General features: G+C 44.1%; 2 protein-coding genes across 5 annotated transcripts in view; both read right to left on the bottom strand.

Annotated features, from left to right (window-relative positions):
• Positions 1–5,838: 5,838 nt before the first annotated feature.
• Positions 5,839–21,060, bottom strand: THUMPD2 (THUMP domain containing 2). Of its 2 annotated transcripts, XM_051615292.1 has the most exons (11): positions 20,964–21,060; positions 20,551–20,683; positions 19,844–20,247; positions 18,705–18,782; positions 17,336–17,388; positions 16,954–17,041; positions 16,322–16,393; positions 15,617–15,731; positions 13,750–13,867; positions 12,325–12,399; positions 5,839–6,046 (listed from the first exon to the last, which is right to left on the bottom strand). In XM_051615292.1, the coding sequence occupies exons 1-11, from the start codon at positions 21,057–21,059 to the stop codon at positions 6,019–6,021; spliced, it is 1,260 nt and encodes a 419-aa protein (XP_051471252.1). In that variant the 5' UTR covers position 21,060; the 3' UTR covers positions 5,839–6,018. The 2 variants fall into 2 exon arrangements, with proteins under 2 accessions (XP_051471252.1, XP_051471251.1); XM_051615291.1 differs by lacking the exon at positions 5,839–6,046 and having other exon boundaries at positions 11,595–12,399.
• Positions 21,061–23,388: 2,328 nt separating this feature from the next.
• The window catches only part of GPCPD1 (glycerophosphocholine phosphodiesterase 1), a 43,693-nt gene continuing 39,752 nt past the window's right edge, over positions 23,389–27,329 (bottom strand). For 2 of the 3 annotated variants that reach the window (XM_051613360.1, XM_051613361.1), the window contains exon 20: positions 23,389–25,180. In XM_051613360.1, the coding sequence (XP_051469320.1) occupies positions 24,976–25,180 (205 nt within the window). In that variant the 3' untranslated portion in view covers positions 23,389–24,975. The remainder of the gene's footprint in view (positions 25,181–27,329) is intronic. The other variant, XM_051613362.1, reaches the window with a different exon arrangement.

Here is a 27,329-nt window from a genome sequence, read left to right as displayed (position 1 = left end):
AAGTGCAGCCTCCTTCCCTCTCTTCCTCCTTCCCTCCCCTTCTTCCTGCTCTTCCTTTTTCCCTCCCTCCTTCCTGCTGGCAGGTGAAGAGAGCTGTGAATGGCACAGGAGTGGCCAAACCCTGTAACCAGGGGTTACTTGATGGGTGATACGCGATTTCCTGGAGACCTCGGCAACCCTGAGGCATTCTGAGCAGAGCTGTGTCTACAAAAGGTTGAGAAATCAGGGCAAGCCCCTCCGTGTCGGTGGGTGGCACTGGCTGATACCTGAGAGCAGCAGTGAAGACCTGTATCCATCCAATGGGGCAGCCTCTCACCTCCTTTCTTTGCACAGTAAGTCAGCTTGTGCCCAAGCCACATGAGCTGGCCACAGCAGCAGGCACAAGGGCAGCTGGCAGCCAGGGCAACCCAGGACATGTCAGCTACTGGCAAACAGTGGGGCTGAGGAATGTCTCACAGATGGAGATGCAACCCAAGACAAAGACAAGGGCAGACAAATTGCAGGGTGAACTTCTACCAACTCAGAAGGAGATTGGATACACTAAAGTAAAAAAATAGCTGAAAAAAAATAGCTGAAAAAAAATACAAAAAATAAAAATCAGATTTTTCCAATCCATTTGGCTTCTCATTTTGCTTTTTGTTTGGGGATTTATTTTGCATTTTTTTAGTATGGAGTCCATGGGAATGAGTCATTCCCCTCTCCCCAACATGCAGTGCTTACCTCTTTTTAATATGCTCGCTTGGATAACCAAGCCAGGCCCAAAATATGGTGCTTGTCTTTCTGCAGCTGCTCCCATGCACAAGGCTTTGGTGCAGGCTCTGGAGGAGGAGATAGGACTGCCTAGTTCCTAGCCCCACATGCCCAGAACATGCAGCTCCAGGAACTGCCACTGTCAGCTCTGGCCCAGAGCCTCCACCCAGCCTCCTGCCAGCCGCAATGGGGGCACATTCAGTCACTCCTGCTTTGCTCTCCATGACTGCAGCAGCTGGTGTCCCAGCTCTAGGGCAGGAATGGGGCACCCTGGGCAGCATCGTGTGGTGGTGAGACTACAAGAACAATGGTGTCATCTGCACTGTTGGTGTAGATCCTTCTGGCTGGGAGTACAAGGGGTTGATTTTGCAGCAGCCTGACAGACAGGAGGAAATGGGGAGAGCTGTGCAGGGAGGAAAGGAATAAACACACGCACCCAGGGACACAGAGAGACTGGAGGCATCAAGTGCAAGAAAGGAAGACAGTCTGAAAACTTTCTCTTACAGAGGAAGCAGTGGAGGAGATGGCTGGAGGAGGCTGCAAAATAATAAAAAAAAAACCTGGACAAATTTTAATAAACAGATTAAGTAAGGGAGATAGTCCACACTTTCAGAACCTCCGCACCTTATTTTATACAACATGCCCAAGAATGTGACCAGAAAAAGAAGGATCCTCTGGATGTGCCTGAGCCCAGGTGGTCTGGACTATCAAACCCATCTGAAATACACTAATTACTAGGACTTGCTATAAGCATTGTAAGGACAATGACCACCTGCAAAGTCCTGGGCAGCTAGATCTGCCATATTTCTGTAGGGCATTCGTGATTCCAGAGTTTGTGTAGCTGGTATAGATTTGAAAAGGGTCATAATGTAGGTGGATTTTTCCTTTTCTTCTTCCTTCTTCACATGAGTCTGTGACCTGTGACGGCAGTACCCCTTGGTCTTAGGTATTCAGTCTTAGCATTGTGCTTTCCAGCTTTTTTTCCTCTGTTGCTAATTGACACAGACAGTTAACCCCAGCCTCCTGAAATCAGCCTCTTGCATTTCTGTTCCCAGAGAACCCCCCGTGCCTTGGCCAAGGCCTTCTGCTCTCTGCTCCTTCCAGCAGAACAGTTCATTTCTGTTAGTCCAAAAAAAAAGGCAGGCTGCTTTGCCCACCTGTTACGTCCAACTTACCATAACACACCTCTTTTAACTGCTCTGTCCCCTTCTGTAAGCGCTGATCTCTCGCTCTCTCTTGGAGCTCGCCACAAAAGCCAGGTGATACCATTCCCTATCTCTCACTGGGCTCTTCACAGCTATGAACTGTGAAATTATTGCCCTGTTCTGTGAGCACAGATATGATATAGCTCTTTATTTACCACTTCAGATTATTGCAAACCTTTGCCCTTTCCCTTCTGGCCTCCCTGTGAACTCCATTGCATTTATGCATTCACTGCATCTTTCTCCAGGACAGAGCCAAACCGGTCTCTCCACTGGGACTGAACTCCTAAGGACAAGGATTCCAGGCCAGATATTGGCTGGTAAAAGCTGGTGGAGTTGTACATCGTAGGAGTCAGAGCTGTAGTAGTTTCCAGTCCTGAGACAAAGTACTTTTCAGAAACCCATTCAAATTAGGCATTTATGAAGGCTTAGAACAAAGCTGTTTTATCTGTCAACCTCACCTGTCACTTGTAATCCTGTAAAAGGCTGCAATCCTAAGAAGTGATGGAGAGAAAATGTTAACCTGTTCTTGAAAAAGGCCTTCAGTTTGTTTTAGTAAAGAATGCCAAGGACTTTCTTCAATGAGGAGCCCAAGAGAAGCAAAATCCACTGTGTGTAAAATGCGTTGAAATGCTTTTTCATGTGACCTGTCAGCGTGAAACTTAGACTTACACCAGCATACCCATTTCTAGAGATCACAGTCAGTTAAAAGTTTTATACCTCTTCCAGACTACCACTACAGCCTTGCTCTTCCTTTGAGATTCTCCTTCCCTTGGGAAGATGTTACAAAAGGTGATGCCATGCCACAGAACTACGAAGAGAGGAAGAGGCTGGTCTCTGCCCAAGGCACCTGCTGTGAGAACTGCTGCCCCAGACGACACGTAAGAGTATTTGCTACACTGGTTTCTCCTGTTCCCCTCTCAAGGCATCACACCTTTTCCTTGAAGAATTGTCTTGCAGACATGAGGAACAGGCTCCTGCATGCCCCATTCCATAGAAGCTATTAAGATATGTGGATTTTCCCTTCATTTTCTTGTCTTAGTTTTCTTATCTTTGTCAGTATTCACCAAGAGTTGCACTCACACGATGTGCTCTCTCCTGCAGGCAATCCTGAGCTCAGCACCATCTCCTCTGTGTCTTCTGCCAGCTTCCACGAGAACAGTCACAGCACACACTGGTGTACTTGCTCCTTCCCATCTGGGAAGGGTTCTTCTGAAAATCTAATATGAAACAGTTAAGGCACCACTGGGCACTTATTTTAGAGTCACTTGTGCTTCTGAATTTGTCTGAAAATGCTGGGGTCCCCCAGGAAAGCAACAGGATTTAGTTTACAATAAGCCCAGCCTCAGGGTGCTGCCCATAAGTCTTCTGAAAAAGAACCTCCTGTGCCACGAGACTATTTCTGGCCAGCTTTCTGAGAGATTTTCATGTATGCCAGGTAGGCAGGCCAGATTTAATTACTGTGAAAATTAGAGAGTTCAGAAACTCAAGACTTCAGTAATTCTGTAATTCACACTAGCAGGATTCAATACACACTTTTAAATGTGCTGGGTGTCTACCTGCCCTTGGCACCTACAACATACGCAGTTTGTTCCGCAGCTCAACTGCATGAGCTGGGTGTGAAGAACCACACGCCTTTGTTTCTTTTCTTTCTGCCAACTCATAATTTCATGTAAAGCTCTCACTCCCTTACATTCTGAGGTGCAAACTCTGATTCCTTCTTTCCCCATCTCTCCTCTTCAGTGATGATATCACAGATCTCTTTCAATCTGCCTCTGAATTCTCCTTCCACAACACCTCAACTGAATTTCCTTTGCTTCATTTCAAGCCCATTCCTCCTTGCCCTCAATACAGAGAAGTCAATTCCTTTTTTGAAGGCTTCACCATACCACCCAGGAGGAGTGCTACACCATTTGTGTTTGTTTGTTTGTTACAGAGTCCTGCAGTGTTTGGGTTTTTTGGGAGCTCTGCACCATTTATTAGTTGGTTTTGTCAGGTTTTTTTAAGCCTCCAACCCAGGGCTTATTGGGAGCTCTTTCATGGTTTTGCTCTTTTTTGGAATGCTACAACACTTGGCATTTTTTGAATGCTTCACTGCACTGTTCTGGAGGAATGCATCAATGTTGGGTTTTCTGGGAGTCCCTCAACATCAGAGTGTTTTGGAATTCCTGCAGCCAAAGCCCTGTCTTTTTTTGAAGCTCTCCATATACTATGATGTTTTTGAGCTCTCCAGCCTGGGACTTTTTCACAGCACTTCAATGTTGGGATATCTTAAAGTGCTCAATTGTGGGGTTTCATAGGAAGCCTGGGGCACCACCTTGAGGTTTTTGGGAGTTCTGCACCCTAGGGCTGCACCATCCCAAAGATATGTGTCAGAGTTTGTATTCTTTTGAGAGTCCTGCACCATTTGTTTTTTGGGAGAATTGCTCCTGGGGACTTTTCAGGAGCCCTGCAACCGGGATTTTATTTTTTTTTAATGCTTCACCATTTGTTTTTTTTTTGTTTTCACTATTTTCTGGAATACTACAACACCCAAAGTCCTTAGAGTGCTTCACTGTGTCCTGCCCCACCCCCAGAGGAATGGATCAATGTTTGGTTTATTTGGAGTCATTCACCATTTTATTTTTTGGGAGTCCTGCCCCATTTGGGCAGGTTTGGGAATCCTGCCCCATTACAGTTTTTTATAAGCTCTGTACCCCAGGGCTTTTTTGCAGTTCTCCTCATACTAGGATTTTTAATGCTCTCTATACCAGGGATTTTTGGGAGCTCTACAGGAGGCTTTTGCAGCACTATCCATATGGGCATTTTGGAGTGCTCTATCCCAAAGCTTTTTAAGAGCCCTCCATCACTTGGGTATTTTGAAGCTCTGCACCCTGGGGCTTATCAAGTGTTCCTCAACCCAGGGCTTCTTTGGAATGCTTCACCATTTTGGTATTTTGGGAGCCCTTTACAGTCTTGCTATTTTCTGGAATGCTACAACACTCAGCATTTTTGGAGTGTTTCACTGCACTGCCTCAGAGAAGTGGATTATGATTTGGGAGTCCTGCACCATTTGGTTTTTTTAGCTAGTCCTGCACCCTGCAGCTTTTCTGAAGCCCTTCATACACTAGGAATTTTGTGGCTGTCTTGGTCATCTTGGGAGCTCTATAGCCTGGGGCTTTTTGCAGCAATTCAGCATTTGGATATTTTGGAGTGCTTCTCCATGGGGCTTTTTCAGAGCCTCCCATAGGTGTTGGGGCTTTGGGGAGCTCTCCACCCTGGGGCTCTATACACTGGGGCTTTTTTAGAGCACTTAACCATTTTGATTTTTTGGATGCCCTTTAAGGTTTGACTTTTTTCTCAGAATGCTACAAAACCTGGCATTTTTTGAGTGCTTCACCACACAGCCCTGGAGGAATGCGTCACCCTTCAGGGTTTTTTTGAATGCTTCATCTACCAGCTTTTTTGGGGACCTGTCCATCACTTAGATCTTTTCAAGCACTTCACTCCCTGGCTTTTATTGGAGGTCATCACTGTGAGTCCCTCGAAGAGTGCATTGCATTGGGGTTTTTGGCTCTTTTAAGTCAGTTTCAGTATAATGTCTCTTAGATTTGTAGATATTTGGAAGAATAAACATTATATAATGAAGGGAGTTCTCTGAAATTATCTGACTTAACTAGTGTTGACTTCTAAAATTGTCTGAGAACTCAACATTTAATGTTATGGAAAAATAAGGGTGAAAATAATTGTTGGGGGTTTCCTTGCTTAAGAGTAGTAGTGCTGTGTTAAGTTTTAAGGACAATTTCACACTTGTGCCTAGGATTGTAAACTGTACAGCCATTAAGAAGCCCACTGGTGATTAATGTTCTGTGCAGCTTCTTTTTTGGTCTTAAAAATTCTACTCACTCCTTGCAAAAGTGTTTCAACATCTTCATTAACCTTGCCTTCTGAACTTGGCTCCCAGTCTAATCTTGCTGTCTGAACTTGGCTCCCAGTTGAGTCTTCAAGAGTAGGGTAACACTCCTCTTCATCATCATCTATCAAGCTTGCATTAAGGTTGTATTCATTTGGTTCATAATCATCACTGTCACTGTCTTTCTCCACAGCCCTTCTTCCTACAGGGAAAAACCATCATGTGTTCATGAAACAAATAAAGAACAAGAGTGACATCCCAGAGATCTTCTCCTCAAGAGAGAGTCAATTTGGGTGTTGATATTCAAGACTGTCATGAAAATCTGTGCCACCTCTCTCTGACCCTTACTGCAGCACTTACCTATCTGATCACTTAGGAAGTTTTCCATCTTGGCCTTAAACCCAGTCTCTTGTTACAGAGGAGCCAGAAGGTGATTTCCTGTCTCTCTGCAGCACCTTTTATTTCTTTCCTCCTTCTCCTCAAATTTTCTCTAGCCTAGACTACACTACCTTTACTCTCCCTTTCAGCTCTCCTGCCTTTTTCCTGAGCATCTGATTGCTCATGCTCTCATCTGGAACTCAAGCCTTTTTCACAAGGTCATGGCCCAAACAAAGCTCCAGGTAAGGCACTGCCCATCCTAGGCAGACATAATGTACTGTTGCATGGTTAATCTACACTCACCTGGCTAATAAAATACATCACTAGGATGACTGCTTTTTGTAACTGCTGTTCCTGAAATACAGCCAAAGAACGTTTACTTGTCATCTACTGCACCTTCAAGACCAGTTTCTGCAGTACAGTTTTGTAAAAGCTAATGAATGACTCCCAGAAAAACAAAAGCTGAAGCACTCCCAAAAAAGACCCAGCAGCGAAGGCCTCCCACACTGCACTCTGCTCCAAGGTGGTGCAGTGAAGCATTCTGGAAACAAGCCCCCAAGGTGGACACACCCCCAAAAAAAGCCCCCAGGGAGGAAGTACCCCAGAAAAAAATTCCCATGGTGGGGCTCATTTTTTTCCCCCATGTCCATCTGCATATACCCTGCCAAGAGCCCAGGTTCTTAAAAACATGGCAGAACTTTGCTATTTTTGTTCACAGGTCCAACACCCATGAGATCATCTTCTTGAGCAAAAAAACCTTCAATAGTACACAGCTGCTGCAACTTTTCAGTACACTCAGTAAGCACATAAATTTATGGACTGAGCATCTGGAACAGATATACAAAATCCCAGACAAAGGAATAGAGTCTGAGCAACAGGCAGCCTTGCTAAACCTGTGCTTTCCACACCTCATGGCTGATTCAGCTCCCTCCCATGGCAAAGGGATTGCTCTTTTTAAAGAACTGGGCAGGAAAGAAAAATGTTGAATCTTTTAACCTTCAGTTTAGGTATTGCTTCCCTTCTTCACCACTAGCAGTAGTGGGACTCCTTGGCCAGCTGGTTGTTCTCTGGACCAGTATGAGTCAGGGCTCATAAAAGCCAGAAAGGAGGAACAAAATCTGATTAATGCAGAACACCAGCTCCTTCAGGAACAGCAGGCTAACAACTGCTTAAGGGCATGTTAAGAATGTTAAGAAAATATTACTTGAAATCAACAATCTGAATAAGTTATCCCTTTGCATCCTATTCCATCTGGGTTATTAGCACTGAAGGGGCTGTCACAAGTTCGTAAGAATATAAACTGTTTTTGTTAATTGCAAGCAAAAATCTCAAAGAAACTCATGTAAGAAAACACGTGTTCATTTTTTGTTTCACTTGCACCATAAGTGCTCCAACTCCCAGCCTTTGTGACGATGAGGTTAACAGCAATGGCCCGTTTTTCCTCCTGTCCCCGTTTCCATAAGCAGGAGCCTGAAACCAATTCCTTCACATGCAGATTTCACAAAATGTAGCCCATTTTTCCATCATCACTGCAACATGATCTATCTAGAAATCAAAACCAGTGTACAATTGGGCTGCCCATTTATACAAGTGAACCATGACAGTGGGATTGTATTACACAGGTCTTCCTGTCCTGGTGAACACCCAGCTGACCATGAGCCAAAAATGTGCCCTTGTGGCCAAGAAGGCCAACGGCATCCTGGGGTGAATTGAGAAGGGTGTTGCCACGAGGTCAAGGGAGATTATCTTCCTGCTCTACTCTGCCATGGTGAGGCCACATTTAGAATACTGCATCCAGTTCTGGGCTCCCCAGTTCATAAAGGATAAGGAACTACTGGGAAGAGTCCAGCACAGAGCCAAGAGGATGATTAGGGGAATGGAGCATCTGCCCTGTGAGCAAAGGCTGAGAGAGCTGGGGCTGTTGAGCCTGGAGAAGACTGAGGGGGATCTCATAAACACTTGAAAATATTTGAAGGGAGGGTGTCAGGAGGATGGGTCCAGTCTCTTCTCAGCAGTGTCCAATGACAGTACAAGGGGCAATGAGCACAAGCTGGAGAACAGGAGGTTCAAGTTAAACCTACAGAAAAAACTCTTTACTGTGTAAGCTGCCCAGAGAGATTGTGGAGTCTCCTTCCCTGGAGACATTCAAAACCCATGTGGATGTGTTCCGGTGTGATCTACCATAGGTGATCCTGCTCTAGAAAGGGGGTTGGACTAGATGATCTTCAGAGGTCCCTTCCAACCCCAGCCACCTTGTGATCCTGTGATTTCAGAAGCAAAGATAAGCCTACAATGCTTATATCTACACACAGTCACATTACTAAACATATACAGCATTTTTTCAATGTCTGCTCTGGAAAACCATGTAAGGATCCTGATTCAGAGATTCAGATTGCCATATATGGGGAGGAGTTCTAAAAAACCCACCAACCACTAAGTCAAACTGAAGAAGTACTACATAACTAAACAGGAAATAATTGCTACTGTTTCTGTGACAACAGTAGAATATCAGATCAAAACACTACCTGCAAAACAACCACCAAAATCCAGAGTTCATTGTTATTCCATCATACAAAAATTCATTAACCAAAATGCCTCACAACTGGAAAAGCCTTATTACTCTGGAACTGAGCTATGGAGTGGAGCAGAACTGGGATGGGCTCTATTGGGAAACACCAGCCAAGCAAGAGATGTGCAAGGTGTGTGTCTGAAAAGGAAAGGAGGAGGAAAGCTAGCATCTAGCACTGTCCCTAATATATGGCACAGTAGCAGATTCATGAGAAGAAGTCTATGCAGCTAAATCAGTAGAGACATAAAATCCAAGGTCCAAGGAAGTAAATCTCTTGCCAAGCTTATATTTGTCCTTCAAATGGAAGCTGGTAATATCAAGTGTATAAAACCAAAGTCTAAGACAGTAACAACAGGGTGCTTCTCCTTTTTACTATTACCTATGCAAACTGTTGAACAAAATGCAGTGATCTCTAAACAAGTTGCTGCTTCATGGTATAACTGGTCCCAGGGCACAGACAGGCTTCCTAACCTGCATTACGTCAGCTATTCAGGAAAAGACACGCAAATGGCTTCCCAATCCCCTAGCTCCCAGCCCTACAGGCCTCCCCTTCAGCCTCTCTCAAACCCACACAACTCCCCCAGGAGCTGATTCAACTCCCCAGCCAGGCAGAAGCCACTGGCTTCCCTTTTTTTTTTTTTTGTTAGTTTTCTGTCAGGTTAGCTAACCACGCTGACCCAGGCATCATGCTGAGTGCAGAAGCTAACATGAGGTAAGCTGAAATACAGAGCTTTCAAAACAGACAATTTATTCCTAGCAAAGTCATAAGGAGGTTCAACAGCTATGAAGTCAAATCAAGAAGAAATAAAGATTAAAATGCCTATCAAAAAGCACATAAATAGAAGTCCATTAATATTTCAGAAGCAGCAGAGCTGTAGAAGAATTGATGCCTTCCTGGATCACCCCAAGAAGGAGAAGCAAGGGCACAGACGTAGAGAGACGAGATTTGTACGTAGGACTCTGCAAAATGGGAGATGACTCAGGGTTATCTGTTCTTCACACATTCTCTTCCAGCAACACACAGGAGCAGTACCAGAAACCAGAGACTCCAAAACACAATTGAGAGTAAAAAGCAGTAACAGTCACCAGGTGTTCCCCAGAGAGGTCCACAGAATCCAGGAGTTTCAGTGTGAAGCAGCTGAGCTGGTAGATACACAACTTCCCTCACCTCATGCCAAACAGCTGGAAGCAGAAAATCAGGGTTTTTCTTTTTCAAAATGAGACCTCAAGCAAAGCACACCCTACAAGAGTTCTGTGTCTGCGTTTGTTAAACAGCTGAAGCCTAAATGACTGAAATAGGGCAGACATGGAATAACAGATACCTTTGCAGGAATGACAATCTCACTATTTATCACAACTATTTGAATTTCAGTGAAGAGGAAAGTAAAGGAAGGGCCTTTCCTTTTGTAATATGTTGAAAATCTTTGGAAGGGCCCACCCACACTTGATGAATGACCTGTTAGATGGCAAATGAAGTTCAGCCTTCATTAAACTAAAGCAATGACTTGGGTTTTTTTTTCCAAGATATGCTGTGATATAAATTAATCATATGAAGAAAAGAAATGGACATACAATCACCCTAGAATATGCTTCAAAGCAGTTAACACCCAAACCAAAAGTATTAGGATGCAGGCAAACAAGACAAATTATTCCTAAGTGTGCAACTCTTGTAACCCAGACCTTAAAAGAATGGCATAAATTACAAAGGTCCTGGGAACAGAGGTTATTAGAACAGCAATTACATACTAAGAGACACAAAAGTCTTTGTAAATGAAGATTAGGTAAATACTAAGCAAACAAAATTAAGCAATCATCTCATTTAACTCTAGGAATATTTCCTGAAACTGGACAGGACAGGATGTCTTTTCCACAACCAAAAAAACCTAACTCTTCTTTTACACTTTGCTGATCTCCCTACACAACTGAATTATTTGCAGCACTGAAATACAGAAGCAGGACAGAAGTTACATTTTCTTCTCTGGAGACATTAAAAACCTGACTAGATGTGTCCCTGTGTGATCTATCTGTAGCAGGGGGTTTGGACTAGATGATCTGAAGAGGGCCCTTCCAACCATGACAACTCTATGACATGCAGACAGCACAAACTAATTTTCACTCTTTCTAGCATATGTCATTTTGGATGAGAAAATTTGACAGAAGATAAAATTCAAGAATTTTTGAGACACAACTGCAATCAGAAAAGCAATTATGCTATCAGTCTCCCAGCTAGACTTTAGATGAAACTAAATTACTTGACGAAAAACAAAACCATGGAAGTGAAAATATGATATGCAACACTGAAGAATGCTCAACCCCCCCAAAAAAGCCATTACTAGCTAATTGTCTGTGTTTTGTTATATCAACCATTTTACAAAGTAGTCACTCGATTTCACCATTACTTTTAGTGGTCTTGAAAGAAGACACCTCTGGACAAAGAAACAGATTTTAAGTCCTACAAGAACTTCACTAAAAAAATTCTTTGTAAACTGAAACATCATCTGTCTTTCAGACTCTCACTGAAAAGAACGTTATGTCTCCTGATTATATCCCTAGGATACAAGAAGAACTAAGCAACACAGATGAAGCTTCATCTCCTGCAACAAATTTGCACTGGTGCTAGCTAGGTTCAGTCCACACCACAGGCTCTTACTTTAAATTCTAAGATGTCCAGAGTAGAGACATGCTTGCTATGGAAAGCACACGGATAAAGTAATGCTTCCAACAGGCAACAGACAACTTTTTTTTTCCCATCTTCCTTATTGTGCCCTGGGAGTAATATTACACATGTAAATGTTGCAACGAATTAATACAGAAAATAGTTTATTTTCCACACTGAGAGATCTCAATAGCTACACTTCAAATTAATCAGAAACTAGGTTTAAAGTAAAAGACTGCATGGTAAAGCATACATCCAGCCCTCAAAAGGAGCTGGAGACTTCATCAGATAAGAAGTGCTTCCTAAAAAATACTGCTGAAAGTAAAAATCCATTTACATTTGGTTTTGTAGTTCTGCAAATAGCGACGTGTCTCCCAAAGAAACTCCTCCCAACATTGCGAGGCTCTCTCTCATTACAGTATTTTAAAATAAAAGCATCTGAAACACTAGTAGACATCTTCCACCTCTCCTAAAAGCCAAAGAGAAAAGCAGTGCCTTAGGACAGCCAACAAAAGTGAGGTGAACTAACAAATGGCACAGGCTTCATTTGGATCAGCAGAGTTCCACCAGATCACTGCCATGCTGCTTTTCAAGTGTAATCAGGATGCAAGTTCACTTTGGCATGGTGCAAGAAAGCTACCAGTTCCCAGCAGCAGAGGTCTTCCTGTACTTGTATATGAAAGCATCTGTCTTTCCAAGGCTAACCCCATAGACACCATCTGGCACCAGAGACCCAAAACGTGTCTGTCGGCTGCTGAGAAGGGATCCTTCAACACCATTCCCCAAGGAGGAATTCCCATCAACATTCAGAGCTTTTGCAGCGGCGGTTTCACGTGCACCTTCAGAAGTGGCACTAGAAGAGTCCTTTTCAGCACACCTGGTAATGCCATCCATGCACTTATGGAGATCTTGACTCAGCAGCAACACAGCAGTGCCTCCAACACAGAGTACTCTGCAGCAAAAAGAAAGGTTAAGTGTTCAGCCTGCCTGGCATTCATTCATCTGTGCAGCACTCAACACTGCTGGCATTTCAGATGTCAGCTGCTTTCAATAAACCACCTAAGCATGTTCAGGGTCATGGCTCAACTCAGTAAGCTATGTCTCCAAAGGGAATTCAAATTTCCTGCTGTCATAACTCTTCCTAAATGAGAGAACTGGGCCCTGTCCTGACTCCCAAACATTTCTGACCCCAGGAGTTCTTTCCATTGGGTTGGCAGGGATGATGGAATCAGTTTTTTCCCTCTCAGTATAGTTCCAATGGTTTGAGGGCAACATCACCTGCAAACTCTGTTTTTGGGTCACATAAGCCTCCACCAGTCTTCAAAGTAACAACTTCCCAGGGCAGAAAGAGCTTCTCAGGTAGGTGAGGCAATTCCAAAGCTGGCCTTTCCCTTTGGAAATTTTAAAAGCTCTGTCTTTCCCATGCTCCACTGATTCTTAATGACTTTCAGACTCAGGGAACAGAGGAAAATTAACCACTGTTTGCAATCCATTTTCCTTAGCACATGAGCAAACACTACACTGGGCTTTGAAAGAGTGGAAGACTATCCTGGCTCTGTTCACAGCAAGTGGGTTCAACAGTCTTAGAGGTGGGACTCTCATGGTAATGGTCCCTTCCTCACCTCCACCTCTAAAGGAAATATTTTGCTTAGGATGGCCCAACAGAGCAAATGAAAACAGAAGACAGGCATAGCCAGAAGGATGCATAGACTGGATTGGGTGAGCGAGGTCAATCACCCACAAATGAACAGTCCTATAGAAAGGGCTTGTTTTCAGCCAAGAAAGGAAATAAAGGGACAGATGGTTTGAACTGCCCCTTAGAAGCAGCTCACGATTAGCCTGGCTCAACTCTGCCACAAAATGACAAGGTGAGAGATGAAAAGAGGTATCTAAAAGCAGAGCAGATGGCTAGCTGGGTATTTCAGTATATACTAACAGAAAGGAAAACACATACCACCAGTTCCTGGTCTGATTCTTCCTGCTAACGCAGGCTGCTAAAAGCTTTGTTGTGAACTCCAAACAAAAGCCTGTAACTTTATACAAGCAGACCTTAACCAAGAAAGGCTTATTGATTTATTTGCCTGGCTTGTGCTGCCATCAGCACTTCCACAGCTTGCAGGTCAAGCCACAACAGCCTCTAAGCAAGGAGTCAAGGGCTCAGAATTTCACAGCCTGCACAAGATCAGGCTACAGAGCTGCAGACTGTTTAAAATAAAGCAAACCTGAAGCTGCCTGAATGCTTAGGATCGCAAACCATCATGACACTTAGACCAAACCCAAGCATGTCAAAGGCCACACATACCTCTCCATTTCCTGGAGAATATCTGGCAGAAGCTCTATGTCTTTTGTGATCTTGAACTTCTTCCCAAACGGAATATCCGAAATCACAGCGTCAAAGCTTTCTGAAGGCAACGGCAATGCTGCAGAATAAAGGCAGGTCTTTACATCTAACTCTCTGAAAAATGAACAGCAGTTACGCTCCCATGCACCTTACGAAACTGTTTGCCAGCTCTTTTGTGGGTTACACCCCCAGGTTCATAGCTCCTTCTGTACTTATCCTCACCAACAGCACTACAAAGCCACCAACCCCGTGCAGAACAGGAAGAGACACATGCAGGACAGTGGGGTTTAGCTTGCAGATTCCCTGTTCCTGCTGGTATGAGAGTAAGGCTCTCTTAAAAGGGAACTGCACGGTTCCAAACTAACTGCTGCTTCTCAACATCTTTACAAGCAAAATGCAAAAGATGAGCTAAGCTTGCAAGTACTTAGCGCAGATGTTCAGATGCACACATATGAACATCAAGGACCTGCAGGTTCAATTCCTCTCCTTTTCTCTTTTCCCTTTTCTCCTCTGAAGAACCCAGTTACAGCCACCACCTGTGGGAGACTGTCGGTGCCTGTCGCAGTGACTCTCAAGTATTGCCACACACTCTCTGCATCCTGGGAACACTGGGTTCTCTTGACCACTGTGCATCCTTGTGGTGATGAAGGACAGGCACACACCAGGCTGTGCTGGCCACAGTGTAGCCAGCATATGAAACAAGGAGACTGTGGGTTCTCCACCCCTCAGAATGCTCAAAACTCAACTGGACAAAGCCCCAAGAAATCTCACCCAGCTTTGGGTTTAGCCCCCCTCCCAGAAAACTGCAGGACTACAGATCTCCAGCAGTCCCTTTCTCTCCTAAACCCTACTGTGACTCTATGCCAGCCTTTCCAGAACTGGCTGGAGATGGTTCTTGGACCATCCCTGGATCAACACTTAACAGCACAACTTTAAATCCATTTTATTTACAAATGGAAGGACAAGTAACCTACAGTCCTTCTCAAAACATGCAGAAATAACAGTTTGACAAAGGCACCAGTTACTTTTTCAGTATTAGAAAAGCTTGACAGAGTACCTTCTGTTATCCTACAAGTCAAGCACAATCACGCCTTTTAAGTAAGAAATAAAGATATATATGTATATATATATATATTTAGCAAAAGGAAAGAATAATATTTCTTAGTATTCTGGTAAGAAATAAATATTGCAAGGTAAAAAAATACACATGTGTCATTGCCCATGCACAGGGATAACACAGCCAACTTCTGTCTGTCATGAATTTCATAAAGGACAAATTTAGATTCAGGCTTTGAGGACCAAAACAAGGTCATACAATTATCACCTTCTCCCCAGACTAGCTCATTCACTGAAAGCAAAGAGATTCCCTCTTCCAGGAGGAAGGCATCATCATTTAAAATAAGCCTACCACAAAACATCAACAATTCATCTCTGAACTTCAGGAGTCCTCACTATTACTCATTTGGTACAATCAAGTGTCAACTGACATTTTATCTGGATTTGTCCTTGTTCTGTTCCCCTTAGAAATAAAAAGCTCTCACACGTGTGTACCCTTAATGGTAAATTTGTGAATACCACAAAGACAGAATAACTGCCTTTATCTGACAATTATTATTTTCATTGTCTTCTGCTCAGTTTATTCTTGCCAATGTTCATATAGGGAAGTACAAATAATTATCCATTCACTAGCACTACAGAGTCACTATTCAGCTATATGTTAAGAGTTACCACTACTACACATCACCTCAAGAGAACCTACACTATCTGTATAATGCCAGAACCACAAAAAAAGTCAAATACGTCTCACTTGGAAAGCCTACAGACATACCTTTCACAGAAGCTTTAAGTAACTCAATCTTATCCATCAAGCCTGCAGTTCTAATATTCACATCTGCACCCTCTAACTGTGAATCACTTATATCAACACCCCAGTAACAGGCTTCCTGTTCAGAGAAAAAGATAAAAGTAATTTAGTTGACAAATGAACCTTTCTCAGAACAACCTTGATGCACAGGCCTTCTACCACAAACCCCTTTCTGGAAGATCTACTACCATTACAGAGTAATACACAGACCCAGAGGACAGCAGAATGAAGTCCATGCTATCTCAACTCCATGTTCTGATCTGCTCAAACCACTTGTAAGTTACAGAAGCACTGAGGTTATGTTCTTACAGCAAGACCCCAGCTAGCTACAGACAGCCACACTGCCTCTGACACTGACAACTGACTGTACCACCACACCAACAGCTCTGCTCCCAGGATAAGCCCAGACAATTTTAGAACTCCACGGTTGCCTCACACAAACCCCACAGTATATATACAGGGCTGTCAGCACCCATCTGCACAAATATGCAGGATGTGGATGCACGTTCCTCTGGAGGAAGGTCTGTACTAAAACACTTCTAACTGCCTAGGAAGATCAGTTTGGTTCCACTTTCCAGTAATGGACTTTGGTGTAGCTGTGGGACAGATTTTTCTTGATGCAACTTGCCATCTTGCAAAGGTCCCAGCTGTTGCCACTGTGATACTCACAGGCCACTCCTTAGCAGCTTCCAGCAGTATTGTTCCTACTCCACACATGGGATCCAGCACAAAGGCACCTGCCTACAAAATTAAAGGGGTCATTGCATCCCAAGCCCAACAGACTCCTCTCCCAGGACACAGCTTACTCAGGGATGTACAGATCACCTACAGACTCCCACTGAATCCTGTGCAAGTAACAATAATCACTGGTTTACCAGGTCAAACTTGCTTATTAGAGTATAGTAAAAAGAATTAATGGTTTCACTAAAGACTATGCATCCAATCTTGAGGTGACATTTAGAGAAACAAATTATGACACTGCTGCAGACAGATACTGGTACTAAAATAACATGTAGAAAACATCAGATTTGCTTCTGTCTCCCTTGGGAGAACAACCCCAAGCCAGGTTTGAAGGAATAGCACCTTCCTGAGAAGGACCTGAGATTACAGCAGATATCTGGTTGAACTGCAGGTGACAGCACACTCTGATCACAGATAAGGCAAATCCTGTCCACAGGCGTTAGCGTATGGGGCATTAAAGTCACCACACTTCTTCAAAGACTCCAGCTCCAGCCCTGACGAGCAGCAGCCTAACCCCCCCCCCTCAGGACTCCACATTTTAGCCGTGGACATTCACTTACACTGATTTCAGCCAGAGATGCCATGGTCCACGCGACGGTCGATCGCAGCCCCGCCGCCTTGATGTACTCGCGGTTTGCCAACGGAAGCCTGCAGACAGGGAAAAACCAACACAAGATAATGGTATAACCACCCAGAAAAGCTCATGCAATATGAAAGAACAAATGAACTGAACAGACAGAAATCACAGCATGCTTTTATCCATAACTCACTGCAAAGTCTGGCCTACATGCTCAGATAAGCTCCAGACGCGTCATCAGACTAACAGGGGAGTCCAGTGAATACTGAACCAGAAGGCAAATACTCACAGGGCACAGCAAGACTATTTAGAAATTATGTCTGGTCTGATACTGCCAAGACAAATCTGGTGAGGAGAATGCCTACCTGAAAAGAGGAATCCCCACCACAGAATAAATGTCATTAAGATGTACAAAGACCTGAAAGAGGAAAAAAAATACCTTAGACACACTCAGCCTGGCACAACAACAGCTTTATCTCATTTAATCTAGACACAGAAGATGATTCTACAAACTTCTGATCCCAGTTCTTAGGAAAATACACATTGTAGACAATTATGATTAGTTGACAGAAATCACACTATATGATCCGAATGCCACTTTAAAGAGGATTTAAAATTTAAGCAAGCTGAGAAGGGAATTTTGTCAGCCAGGAATCCATCAGCAAACAACTGAACCTTTCAGGGAACCTATTTTTGTAACAATGGATGGATATTTTTAATTATTAAACCATTTACTCTAAGCAGGAACAGATTATTCCCTGTATACTAGCACTCAGCTATTTACACACACAAAAAACCCAAGTGCCACTAAGCAGCATTTCAGACGGAAGGCAAATGTGGTGAATCCTTCCAAAAAAATAGGCAGCTCAAAGGAACTGTCCTCCTGTCCCATAGAGAACACTCTAAAAGTTGACTGAGCTCCCCAACAGGTCTTGCATAACTGCAGTCCCTCCCCAGACACCCCAAAGGGACACAGGATGCTTTTGCAATATCCCAGTCCTCAGCACTTGAATGGTTCCAGAGCAAAAATCTGGACAAGAACAAGAGCCCCGCTTAAGACTCAACAAAGCTGTACCTGATGCACAGCCTGAGAAAGCCAAAGGCAGGAGATGAACTTTGTGCTTATACAGAAGGCCTCAGACCTCCCAGCATCAGTGCTGAGAGCAGCCTCCATAGGCCAAGCACAGGGATGGATAAACAGCTTGTCAAGAGCTATGAGTTATCTCCAGACTCCAGACAGCTTGCACCATGGAGAGTGCCTTAAGCGAGCTGTTTGTCAGGGGCAGGGCCTAGGAGGAGGCTCTTCCATAAGCAGAATTCTCAAGTCCAGTTCCTTGAGAAGACGACCTTGCTGCTTGCTCTCTTCCCCTACAGAGGCTAAGAGAGCTGCCCAGTGCCTCAGGTGATCTCCACTTTCAACACAGGCAGAGTCCTGCAGTTTATAAGCGTGCCAGATCCTGAGACATCGCCTGTCTGGATCCCTGCCCTCACGTTGAGCTCCACACTGGCCTTTCTGGTATTTATTTAAGTGCCCTGGAAGGCACACACATGGTGGCTACCAAAAAGCTTTGTTCAGTACTGCTAGGTGATTTCTAGCTAAATTCAGCTGAAGAAGGACGAACAGGGAAAGACCAAGGTCCCGAGTGCAAAGGGAGCAGAGAACAAGACAAAATACACAAGGGACAATTCCAGAAGCAGCAACAGGCCATCTGGCACGCAAGCACTGACTGCTACCTCCAGGTTTGGGTTCCGCAGATCTGTCCACCATCCAAACTGCTTCATGAGTGCTATGCCAATGGCTCTTCCAATCTCCTGCAAGAGGGAAGCACAGTCACAGCAGGAAAAATAACAGAATTAAGAAAACTACAGATCACAGCCTTGACTCCGCAATCCTTAGAAATAGCTGGGAAAAAGTCTCTCTTTATCCCTAGGAAAACAATTTGTACAAAGACCAGAAGGGATGCAAAAGGGCAGAGCAAGTGAGCAAGGGGCAGAGCACAAACATCACAGGACAAAATTACTACCACTCAGCTGGAGCACTGGAAGCTGAAGCTGAAGTCCTGCCCAAAGTACAACAAAAGTTGTTATCATTTTAGCATAATATAAAATGCACAAAATATTTCTGATGGCTGTAAATTTGATTACCTAAGAGAAAACCTGAGAACACACAACTGCAACTCACAGTTTTATTGCTTTTATGGCACCTAGAATGCCCTGACTATCTTCAGAATATGACAGTTCAAATGTGCAGTACAAATTTAAGCAAATATTCATGTTGGCCAGCTCATTTATTCCACCTTTCCAAGGCACCAGCTTTGGTAGAGGAAAAAAAAAATCTAGTTAAACTACTCTTATCTTCAAGTAAGAGAGAGTTGCATAATGTGAAGCTACACAGAGTTTCTTTTTTTCTTTTCATCACAGTAGAAAAGTATTATAGATGGAAAGAGAACTGTATGGAAAAGGCCACTGGAAGTGTCCACATCACTATTCCCTCCCACGAACCAAGACCCACACAAGCCCCCATGACACATTTCAAGGCTGAGTTCCCCTCCTGGGGAACAAGTTCTCCCCAGTACCCAATCAGAGTCCACCAGAACTGAAACATTCTGGTTTTGAGCTTTCTTTTACATTGTCTGCCACGAAGGCATTAACTTGAAAAATATTCAGGGTAACAATGCCCAGAAATGAACAACAGCCCTTGTGTTTCCATTTGTTTAAGGTAAATGCAGGTTAAGGGCTTTTTTGAGAAAATACAGAAAAAGCTGAGATTAGTTTCTTATTCTAAAACATACAACAGAATTTAAAGACAATGAAAGGACACATTGTCCTTCACCTTTGTTAAATTATTTTAAAATATTGATACATTAGCATACCTGTGAAGTAAGTATTTTGGCAATTGCTCCACTACAACGACAAGAAACTCTGAAGCTAAGCTGCTCATTTGCAATAGGTTCCTCTCCACTGCTTTTGGAAGGGTCTTCTAAGGAAGCCTTGCTTTCAGTTGAGCTGTCCTGGTTGCTCTCCTCTGGTACCACACACCTCTCTCCAGGTTCCATTTGACATTCCTCAGATACAGTCTTTCTCACTTGTTCTGTTTTCTGCCTTTTAGCTGCAGGATTTGTTCCTTCTTCTGATTTCCTTTTCAAAGGCAGCTGGCTTTCTTGAGAGACATCTTCTCTCCCCTCACTCCCATGAAGGTTTCTCCACATAGAGATAACATCTTGCAAATACTTCGGTTCCCCAGTGACAAGGCTTATGATGTCATGCAGCATTTTCCCTGGAAGAAACAGCAGTTCCAGGTTAAGTAGTTCAGCCTCATTTTATTTTCCTGTGGATTGAGAACGGCTGTTAACAGAGACCGTGTTGAGATTTCACTCATGTGTGAATCCAGGAGCCACAGCAGCAGCAGCAACAACCGCAAGAGCTGAGCTCTCAGCACCCACATACCCCACCAGCAAGACACCCGGGCATCCCTCTGCTTACAAACTCTGCAGAACCGATGCTGAGCCGTTCGGGGGTTGGATGCTGCAGCAATACGCAGCAGCTCGAGAAAGCCAGGCCACCTCTCAGCGTGCCGTACCTTTATTTCTAAAAACCCCGAGCGGGGGATGCTTCCTCAGCAGCAGAAACAGTCTCTCTCCCGACTTCAGCTTCCGCAGCTCGCCCAGCTCCGCCCCTGTGCTGAAGAAGACCTTTCCCGAGACGCAGGCCACCTCGGGGGAAAAGACAAGACAGCGGGCCGGGGAGGTGTTTCAGGCCAGCCCTGCCGGCAGCCCCTCACACCCGCAAGGCCCCGCGGCCAGACCGCGGCTCCCCGCGGCGTGCTGCGGCGGGAGGCGGCCACCCCGCGGCAGGGCTGGCACCCGCCGCTCCGCAGGCCCCTGCCGACCCACGCCAGGCCCGGCCCGGCCCGGCCCCAGCGAGCCCGCGCTCCCCACCGCACCGCACCGCGCCGCACCGCGCCGCGCCGCAGCGGGCAGGGCCGCCCCTCACCTCCGTGGCGCCCAGCCGCGCCCGCACCTCCCGCGCCAGGAAGGGCTCCAGGCCGCGGCCCGCCGTGCAGAAGTAGCGCCCGGGCCCCGCCGCCATCTCGGCCCGCTCCCGCCTCCCGCAGCCCCGCAGGGACCGGCCCTGCTGGGCGGGGCCGCTGCTGCCGCCGCCGCCGCCGTCCGGGAGCGAACCTCCGCCGCGGCGGGAGGCGGCGGCCCGAGGGAGCTCGGTGCAGGCGCCGAGACGCGTTCGAGCGGCGCGGCTCTCCCGCCGCCCGTCTCGGCAGCGGCCCCGGCCACCGGCCCCGGCGGGGCGGGCGGGGGTCGCCGTGGCGCCGAGGGGCTGGGTGGCTGCGTCGGCGCCACCCGGGAGGGAAACCACCCCCCGTGAGGCGTTCAGCATCCCCAGCCCCCGAGGGAGCAGCAGGAGGGCTCCTTCCCCCCGCCTCGCGGGGCACCTCCTCTGCCACAGGTGTGCAGGACTCTTGTTCTCCGGACTGCTCTCTTGTACGGGGCAACGCTCTCATCCTCCCTCCCTCCTTACTGAGGGGGGACGGAGCCAGGGCGTGAAGTAACACGGGCCTCATGGGTCACGTACAGCCCCGTCTCTGGGTGGGCCCAGAAGGAGACGCTCCGAATCAGGAGTGAAGCTGTCTCAGCTGCCACAGGTCTCAAGTCTCTGGGTTGGTTGAAGAACTGTAGCCCCCCCCCCCGGGTGGAGCAAAGCCACCTGTCCGCCAGACCACACTGGTCCACAAACGCTCAAAAGCAAGAGGTGGTGGCAGGATCCAAACCCGCCAGAGAGTACAGATTTCAGCAGAAAATTCAGACCAATCAAAAATCCTCACACTCTTGGTTCCCTTCCCTCAAGTCAGCCAGGGACGGGTTCCAGCTTTTTATTTCTCTGTAAACGGATTCTGAGCCAGCCTTGGAACACCAAACACCAGCTGAGCACCCCACAGCACACGCCCAGCCTGGGCTACTCTCATGGGGAAGGGGAGGCCACCTCCAGCGTAAGCAGTTAATGAGAGCACCTTCTGGAAACAGCCACCAATTTAGGTTATTGAAATGTCTTCGCCTGAAGATTGTTACACAAACCTCTCACACTCAGAGGAATACAGAGGTCCACTCAAGAAAGCCAGTCTTTCACTATTTTTGTTTTGATGCCCGTTTTAAGTGAGCTGGTTTACAGCTAGGGGAGAGCCAAGGAGACAGTTCTAGAGGAACTGGAAGTACTGAACAACCTATACAACGCTATTTACACACTGGCTGAGTGGCAACCTGACAGCTGCCTTTCAGCAGGCAACATGCTTACTGTAGTGACCTGCTGCTGCCATGCAGGAGCAGCTGCCAGAGCAGTCAGGCTGCAGAGTCGTCTCAGGCAAAATCCTGCCTTTCCAAGGAGCCTTTACCCCAGCATCAGTGAAGAGCAGATGTAAGTGCATGTGAGGGTGGGGGCAATGGAACGATTTCACAAGAATACCTAAAATCCTCTTTGGCCACACCACAGAGTTTCCCTCCAAGAGCTGTACATTCAACAGGCAAGTCACTTTCAGGATTTTTTGCTCCTTCCAATGAAGTCTCATAAACCTCAACCCTGGCCATTTCAGCATAAGGCTTACCAGCAGCTGACAGGACAGCCACAGAGCAACACAGATAGACACTCCAGTCTTCGCTCATCACCATGGCATTTCCTTAAAGGAGAAGTTTTGGTACGATACAGTTGAACTAACTCCTCCCACCAGTCCCCACAGCCCTGCTCTTTGGTCCCCTCTACCCCTGCTGGATTGCCCTGTTGACTGTAGCTCAACAGCCACTGCACGTGCCCAGGCTGTGAGCCCAGCTCCAACAAGTGACACAGCAGAAGAGCTTGTCAAAAGGTGGTCAGGTTTGGAGCAAGTTACCAACACAATTTACTTGTAAAATAAGGGAGTCAGCAAGAATACACTGAAATTGTAGCATTGCTCAAAACTATCTTGTAAAATGATCATCACAGCGGGTGTATTTATTTACAGGCAAATACTATACTCTGAGCATCCAAAGGCTGGTAAACAAGTTTTTAAGGGTACCAAGCCCTTCTCAGCATCACATGATTAGTCTGAGAGAGTGCTTCATACAGCACAACTTTTAAACCACCTTCACACAAAACAGCTCTCACGTTCAACATCTCTGTGGATGCAGTCACTGCCCAGCATTCATGAGCAGTGACTCACAGCTCTGGTAAGGGCTGCACATCTGTTGGAAAAGCCCTTGAGACCTGTCAAGAGAACCTGAAAGCAACACAAATTAAAAAATAAATAAGTAAATTAAAAAAAAAAATCACATAAGTGAGGACTTCCTGTATCAGGCAACAACCACAGGTTCCTGATGCCAAGAATCAGGTTCGGTGCCCCCTCCCTCCCAAAAACACAGCTCACACACTTCCAAAATTTTGGTTTCTTTTTTAATTATTATTATTTTTTTAAATAAAAGACAGCTTCCAGATATCTAATCATTATTGTGCTGTTTGTGCAGGACAAACGAACTTTAAATACTAAAATGCACAGGGCAAGTCGAAACAAGCTGTTTGTTTCAAACTGCTCAGCGGTGCAGGCTTCAAGCACTTATTTGCAATGGCTTTACTCATTTGTATAATCAGTTCTATGTAGCAATGGCTGTATATAAAGAATATAGTACACGCTATTGTCTTCATTATCAATTTACAAGAGAAAAAAAATAAATATTTTCCATTCTTATTATACATTAACACTTCAGTAGAAAGTTACAGCTGTTGTGTTGGCATGACCTGCAACTTGAGGAAGAAAAAGGACATGCATACCTATCTATTAAGAACTCTAAACTATGACTTTGTAATAAATTAGAGAGGAGAGATACCAGTCAACAGAATTACTGATTATCTGAATTCATTACATTTGTGATTCTTGCTCTGATGAAAAAAAAAAAATAATCTTGCAAAATACAAAGGCTAGTAGCTTGTGTTATGTAAATAAGAGAAACCATGTATGGTATAGCCTTTTCTTCACCTGTTTGTGGATAATAGGCTTGTGGTTTTAGGCAAAGAAGATTAAGCAGTTGAGTTAGTCCTTGCACCCTTCACACATAACTAGCACCATAAAGATGCAAGGACCTCAGCAAACACCTAAATTTCATGCTCAGTAACTGAAGCATGCATTTTATAGTTTGTGCATGGTACATACTCTGTTTATTAAGGTTGCTGTGCAAAAAAGATTCTCAACCACTGAAGATGTTTCTGCAATTCTCTCAAAATTATTAGTAATATTTCTAAGTTTAGCAGGCCTGAGATTTAATGAAAAAATCATACTTGTGGTTTGCCCTCGACTACTATACACAGACACTGTACCAATGAACTGGCAAAGCAGAAAATAATGGCAGTAGCCCAAGTATCCAATGAAGTGGGGAAAAAATGAGCTAATATGCATTGCAGCTTACTTAAAAATATACACATTTTTAAATGGCACAGAGCTTTGTACAGGTGGATCTATCAGTGCAAATAACATATATATGAGGTACCAATTTATTCAGACCAGATCTAATTATATGGGTCTTACAATCACACTCAGTTTCCTGTTGTCTGATGCAAGCTGACAAGCTGCAGCATTGAAGTGAAAGTCAAAACAATTTTTCAGCATACTCAATATGAGAAATACAATATCAGATCATTGTAATTTCCCTACAGTTTTGTTTCTGAGCTTCCACTCCACAGTCTACTTATTTTTTTTTATTTGTAAAAACACACTTAGCATTAATATTTTATTTACTTTTCCAAATTTTGAGACTTAATTATACGAAAAAAGTTAAAACTGTATATGTAAACTGGAACTATAACTGGCTGAATATTTTAACATTGTTTGAAATTTTAACAAGTTCTGTCAGGAAGGAGGAACATAGTTATTGCTATTTGTGGACTTAAAAATAAAACTAACAAATCAAAGGCATTTACAGCACTGTTCCAATGGTGAAAGTTAAATAGATACAAAACAACATTCTACCTAGATTCAGTCCTTTTGCATTTGAACACTCTTCAAGTTATCTACAGCTTTCTCTTCCAGGCAACTATGATGACATTTACATGGAGATATGGATTTAAAGTGGCTAACTGTGGGACACACACAGCTTTTCAACTCTGGTAATTCATTCTTGAGACGTTCTAGCTGCTCCACCTGGAATATATTTGGTTGTTCAGGATTCGAGTCATATATCCTGAATAAACAAGAAAAGAAAAATCACTCATCAGTATAACCTGAAAATTCACAGAAATGCAGACTACATGAAACAACTGCTCTGTTTTTTTCCCTACTAGAGTAAGATTAGTTATCAGCAAGTCTACAGAAACAGAATGTTCAAGATTAGTACCCTAAGTTTCATCTGGCAATATAACATGGTATTCCTTTTACACAATGGTTAATATTTCATTGGACATACTAAAAAGCGACCCACTGGCATCTACCTCACTTAAGTCTCCTGAAAAACATGGTATTATAGATGGCACGAAGCAGTGAAGAAGAGTTCCAGGCTTCAAACTTAGAAGCTTAAGAAATTTCAGAGCCCTGAAATTATCTGAACAGACTGTGAAACACTACTTGTACATAATGCCAAATGGAGTTTATATTTACTGTTTCAAGAAGTATTCTATTTTGCCCCTCCTCCCCCCCAATTCAGAATAATTTTTAAAAATTACCATTACAATATTAGGTGAAGACTGAAAAACAGAAAATCTGATCTTTGTCATACCTAACGCAAATTTAACTAGCCACGCTATTTTAGACAGTATATCCTCTTCTCACTTTCATGTTTTCACACAAGTAAACAAATCTGCAGGATTTGAATTGTCAACATTGAGTTTGACAGTGTAGGCACTGAGCTTAGTTCAAATACTATTTTGGTGTAATTATAAAGCAAAAACATTAACGTACCTGTAACTTAGCTTTGGTAAACCCTTCCTGTGACAAGGATATACTCTGATCTCTCAACATTTATTTCTAACATCAGTATCTTATTTGTATTAAAAATTTAAATCCTGGCATCTGATTCCCCTCACTTGTAGCTATTGTGCATATACAGTTTCAGGTACTGCAGGTCTGCAGGTTTATCTCCTTCAAAGGAAAACCTCTGGAACAAATTACTGTGGCTCCTGCCTTAAGTTTTCCATGAATATTCATGATTTGGTATAAGATTCCTTCAAGGAAGTGGTTTGTTTTATCTCGCATCACCCTTTCTCTTTTCATAACATAATTTCAAGGCATGTCCAAAAGGAACAAAATACCACAAGCAAAACAACAGACTGCTGTATGATAGATACAGTGCCAGGTGCCTTTTTCCCCACTAAGACAACTTCTGAACAGCTGCTAAGTCCAAGACATCAAAAATAATATACAGCTCAAAGACTGACAGAGTAAATGAGATTCAAATGAGGAAATGCTGCTACAGGAAATCTAGATCACATGCCCTACCTGAAGACCAAGGATTGTTTTTGTAAAGAAACTCCTATAAGTGAGGACAAATGCTGTCCAGTTTTACGGAATATAAATAGAAGGCACAGCAATTGAATTTCTTACACAGCACCTATAATCCAATACAAGCCTAAGAGATGACCTGAAATTGCCTAACATAAGATATCTGCAAAATAGAAGCCCAACCATGCTTCCCTGCAGGTATTATCTGTGTTTTCTTCAGTTAGCTTACACTTTATGAATGAACATACAAGACAAAACACTGAAACTAGAAGGTAGTTTTCTATACAGCAGTACACCTTAGAAACTGCAAATCTTAAGGTCTTCCCATCAGTTAAACACTAGAAAAGCAAAGGCACGTTTCTAAGCCTTTTGTTCTTAGAACATGGCTAATCATGTTTCTAAGCAGCTTCTGGCAGGTATTTAATTATTTCTTTACGAGGGTAAGCATAAATTCTAATTCTTGCTTCATATTCATTCTGTTCAATTGAGATTTTGGCCAAGTCCAACCCTCCAAGCTCCTTTCAGACTGTTCACTGGAGCCACTCTGCTCTGATACATATGTATTATTTCTTCTACACCAAAAGCAGATAAGTCAATTTGAAGAACAGCTACACGTGTAACTCAACATTTCTCGTCCCCACTTTTCTTTTGGGTCCATTAAAGTATACCAGCAGTTTGCTAAAACAGAGCATAGCTCCAGGACTTCTCTTATGAATAATTTCCATCATCATCACCAAAATATGGAATAAACTCTTACGTCCTTTAATTTCATTCTTCAACAGGACAATTATTGACAAGTAACTATACCCCAAAGTTCCTCCATTTCACTTCCTATGAAGAAGCCCCACAGAAGACTGAGAAGTCCCTTGTTACTTTAAAAAATTATTTTCTACAAG

Source organism: Apus apus, chromosome 3 (genome assembly GCF_020740795.1).
Source record: "Apus apus isolate bApuApu2 chromosome 3, bApuApu2.pri.cur, whole genome shotgun sequence".
NCBI lineage: Eukaryota > Metazoa > Chordata > Aves > Apodiformes > Apodidae > Apus > Apus apus.
This window is presented reverse-complemented; position numbering and strand designations above follow the sequence as displayed.

Bases quoted from the DNA above. Each gene is read 5' to 3' on its own strand.
- THUMPD2 (XM_051615291.1), bottom strand. From the start codon at position 21,059: ATGGCGGCGGGGCCCGGGCGCTACTTCTGCACGGCGGGCCGCGGCCTG. The intron at 20,684-20,963 runs GTGAGGGGCGGC...TTTTCCCCCGAG, and splicing joins CGCGGCTGGGCGCCACGGAG to GTGGCCTGCGTCTCGGGAAA. The intron at 12,400-13,749 runs GTATGTGTGGCC...TTTTTGCTGCAG, and splicing joins ATTCTCCAGGAAATGGAGAG to AGTACTCTGTGTTGGAGGCA.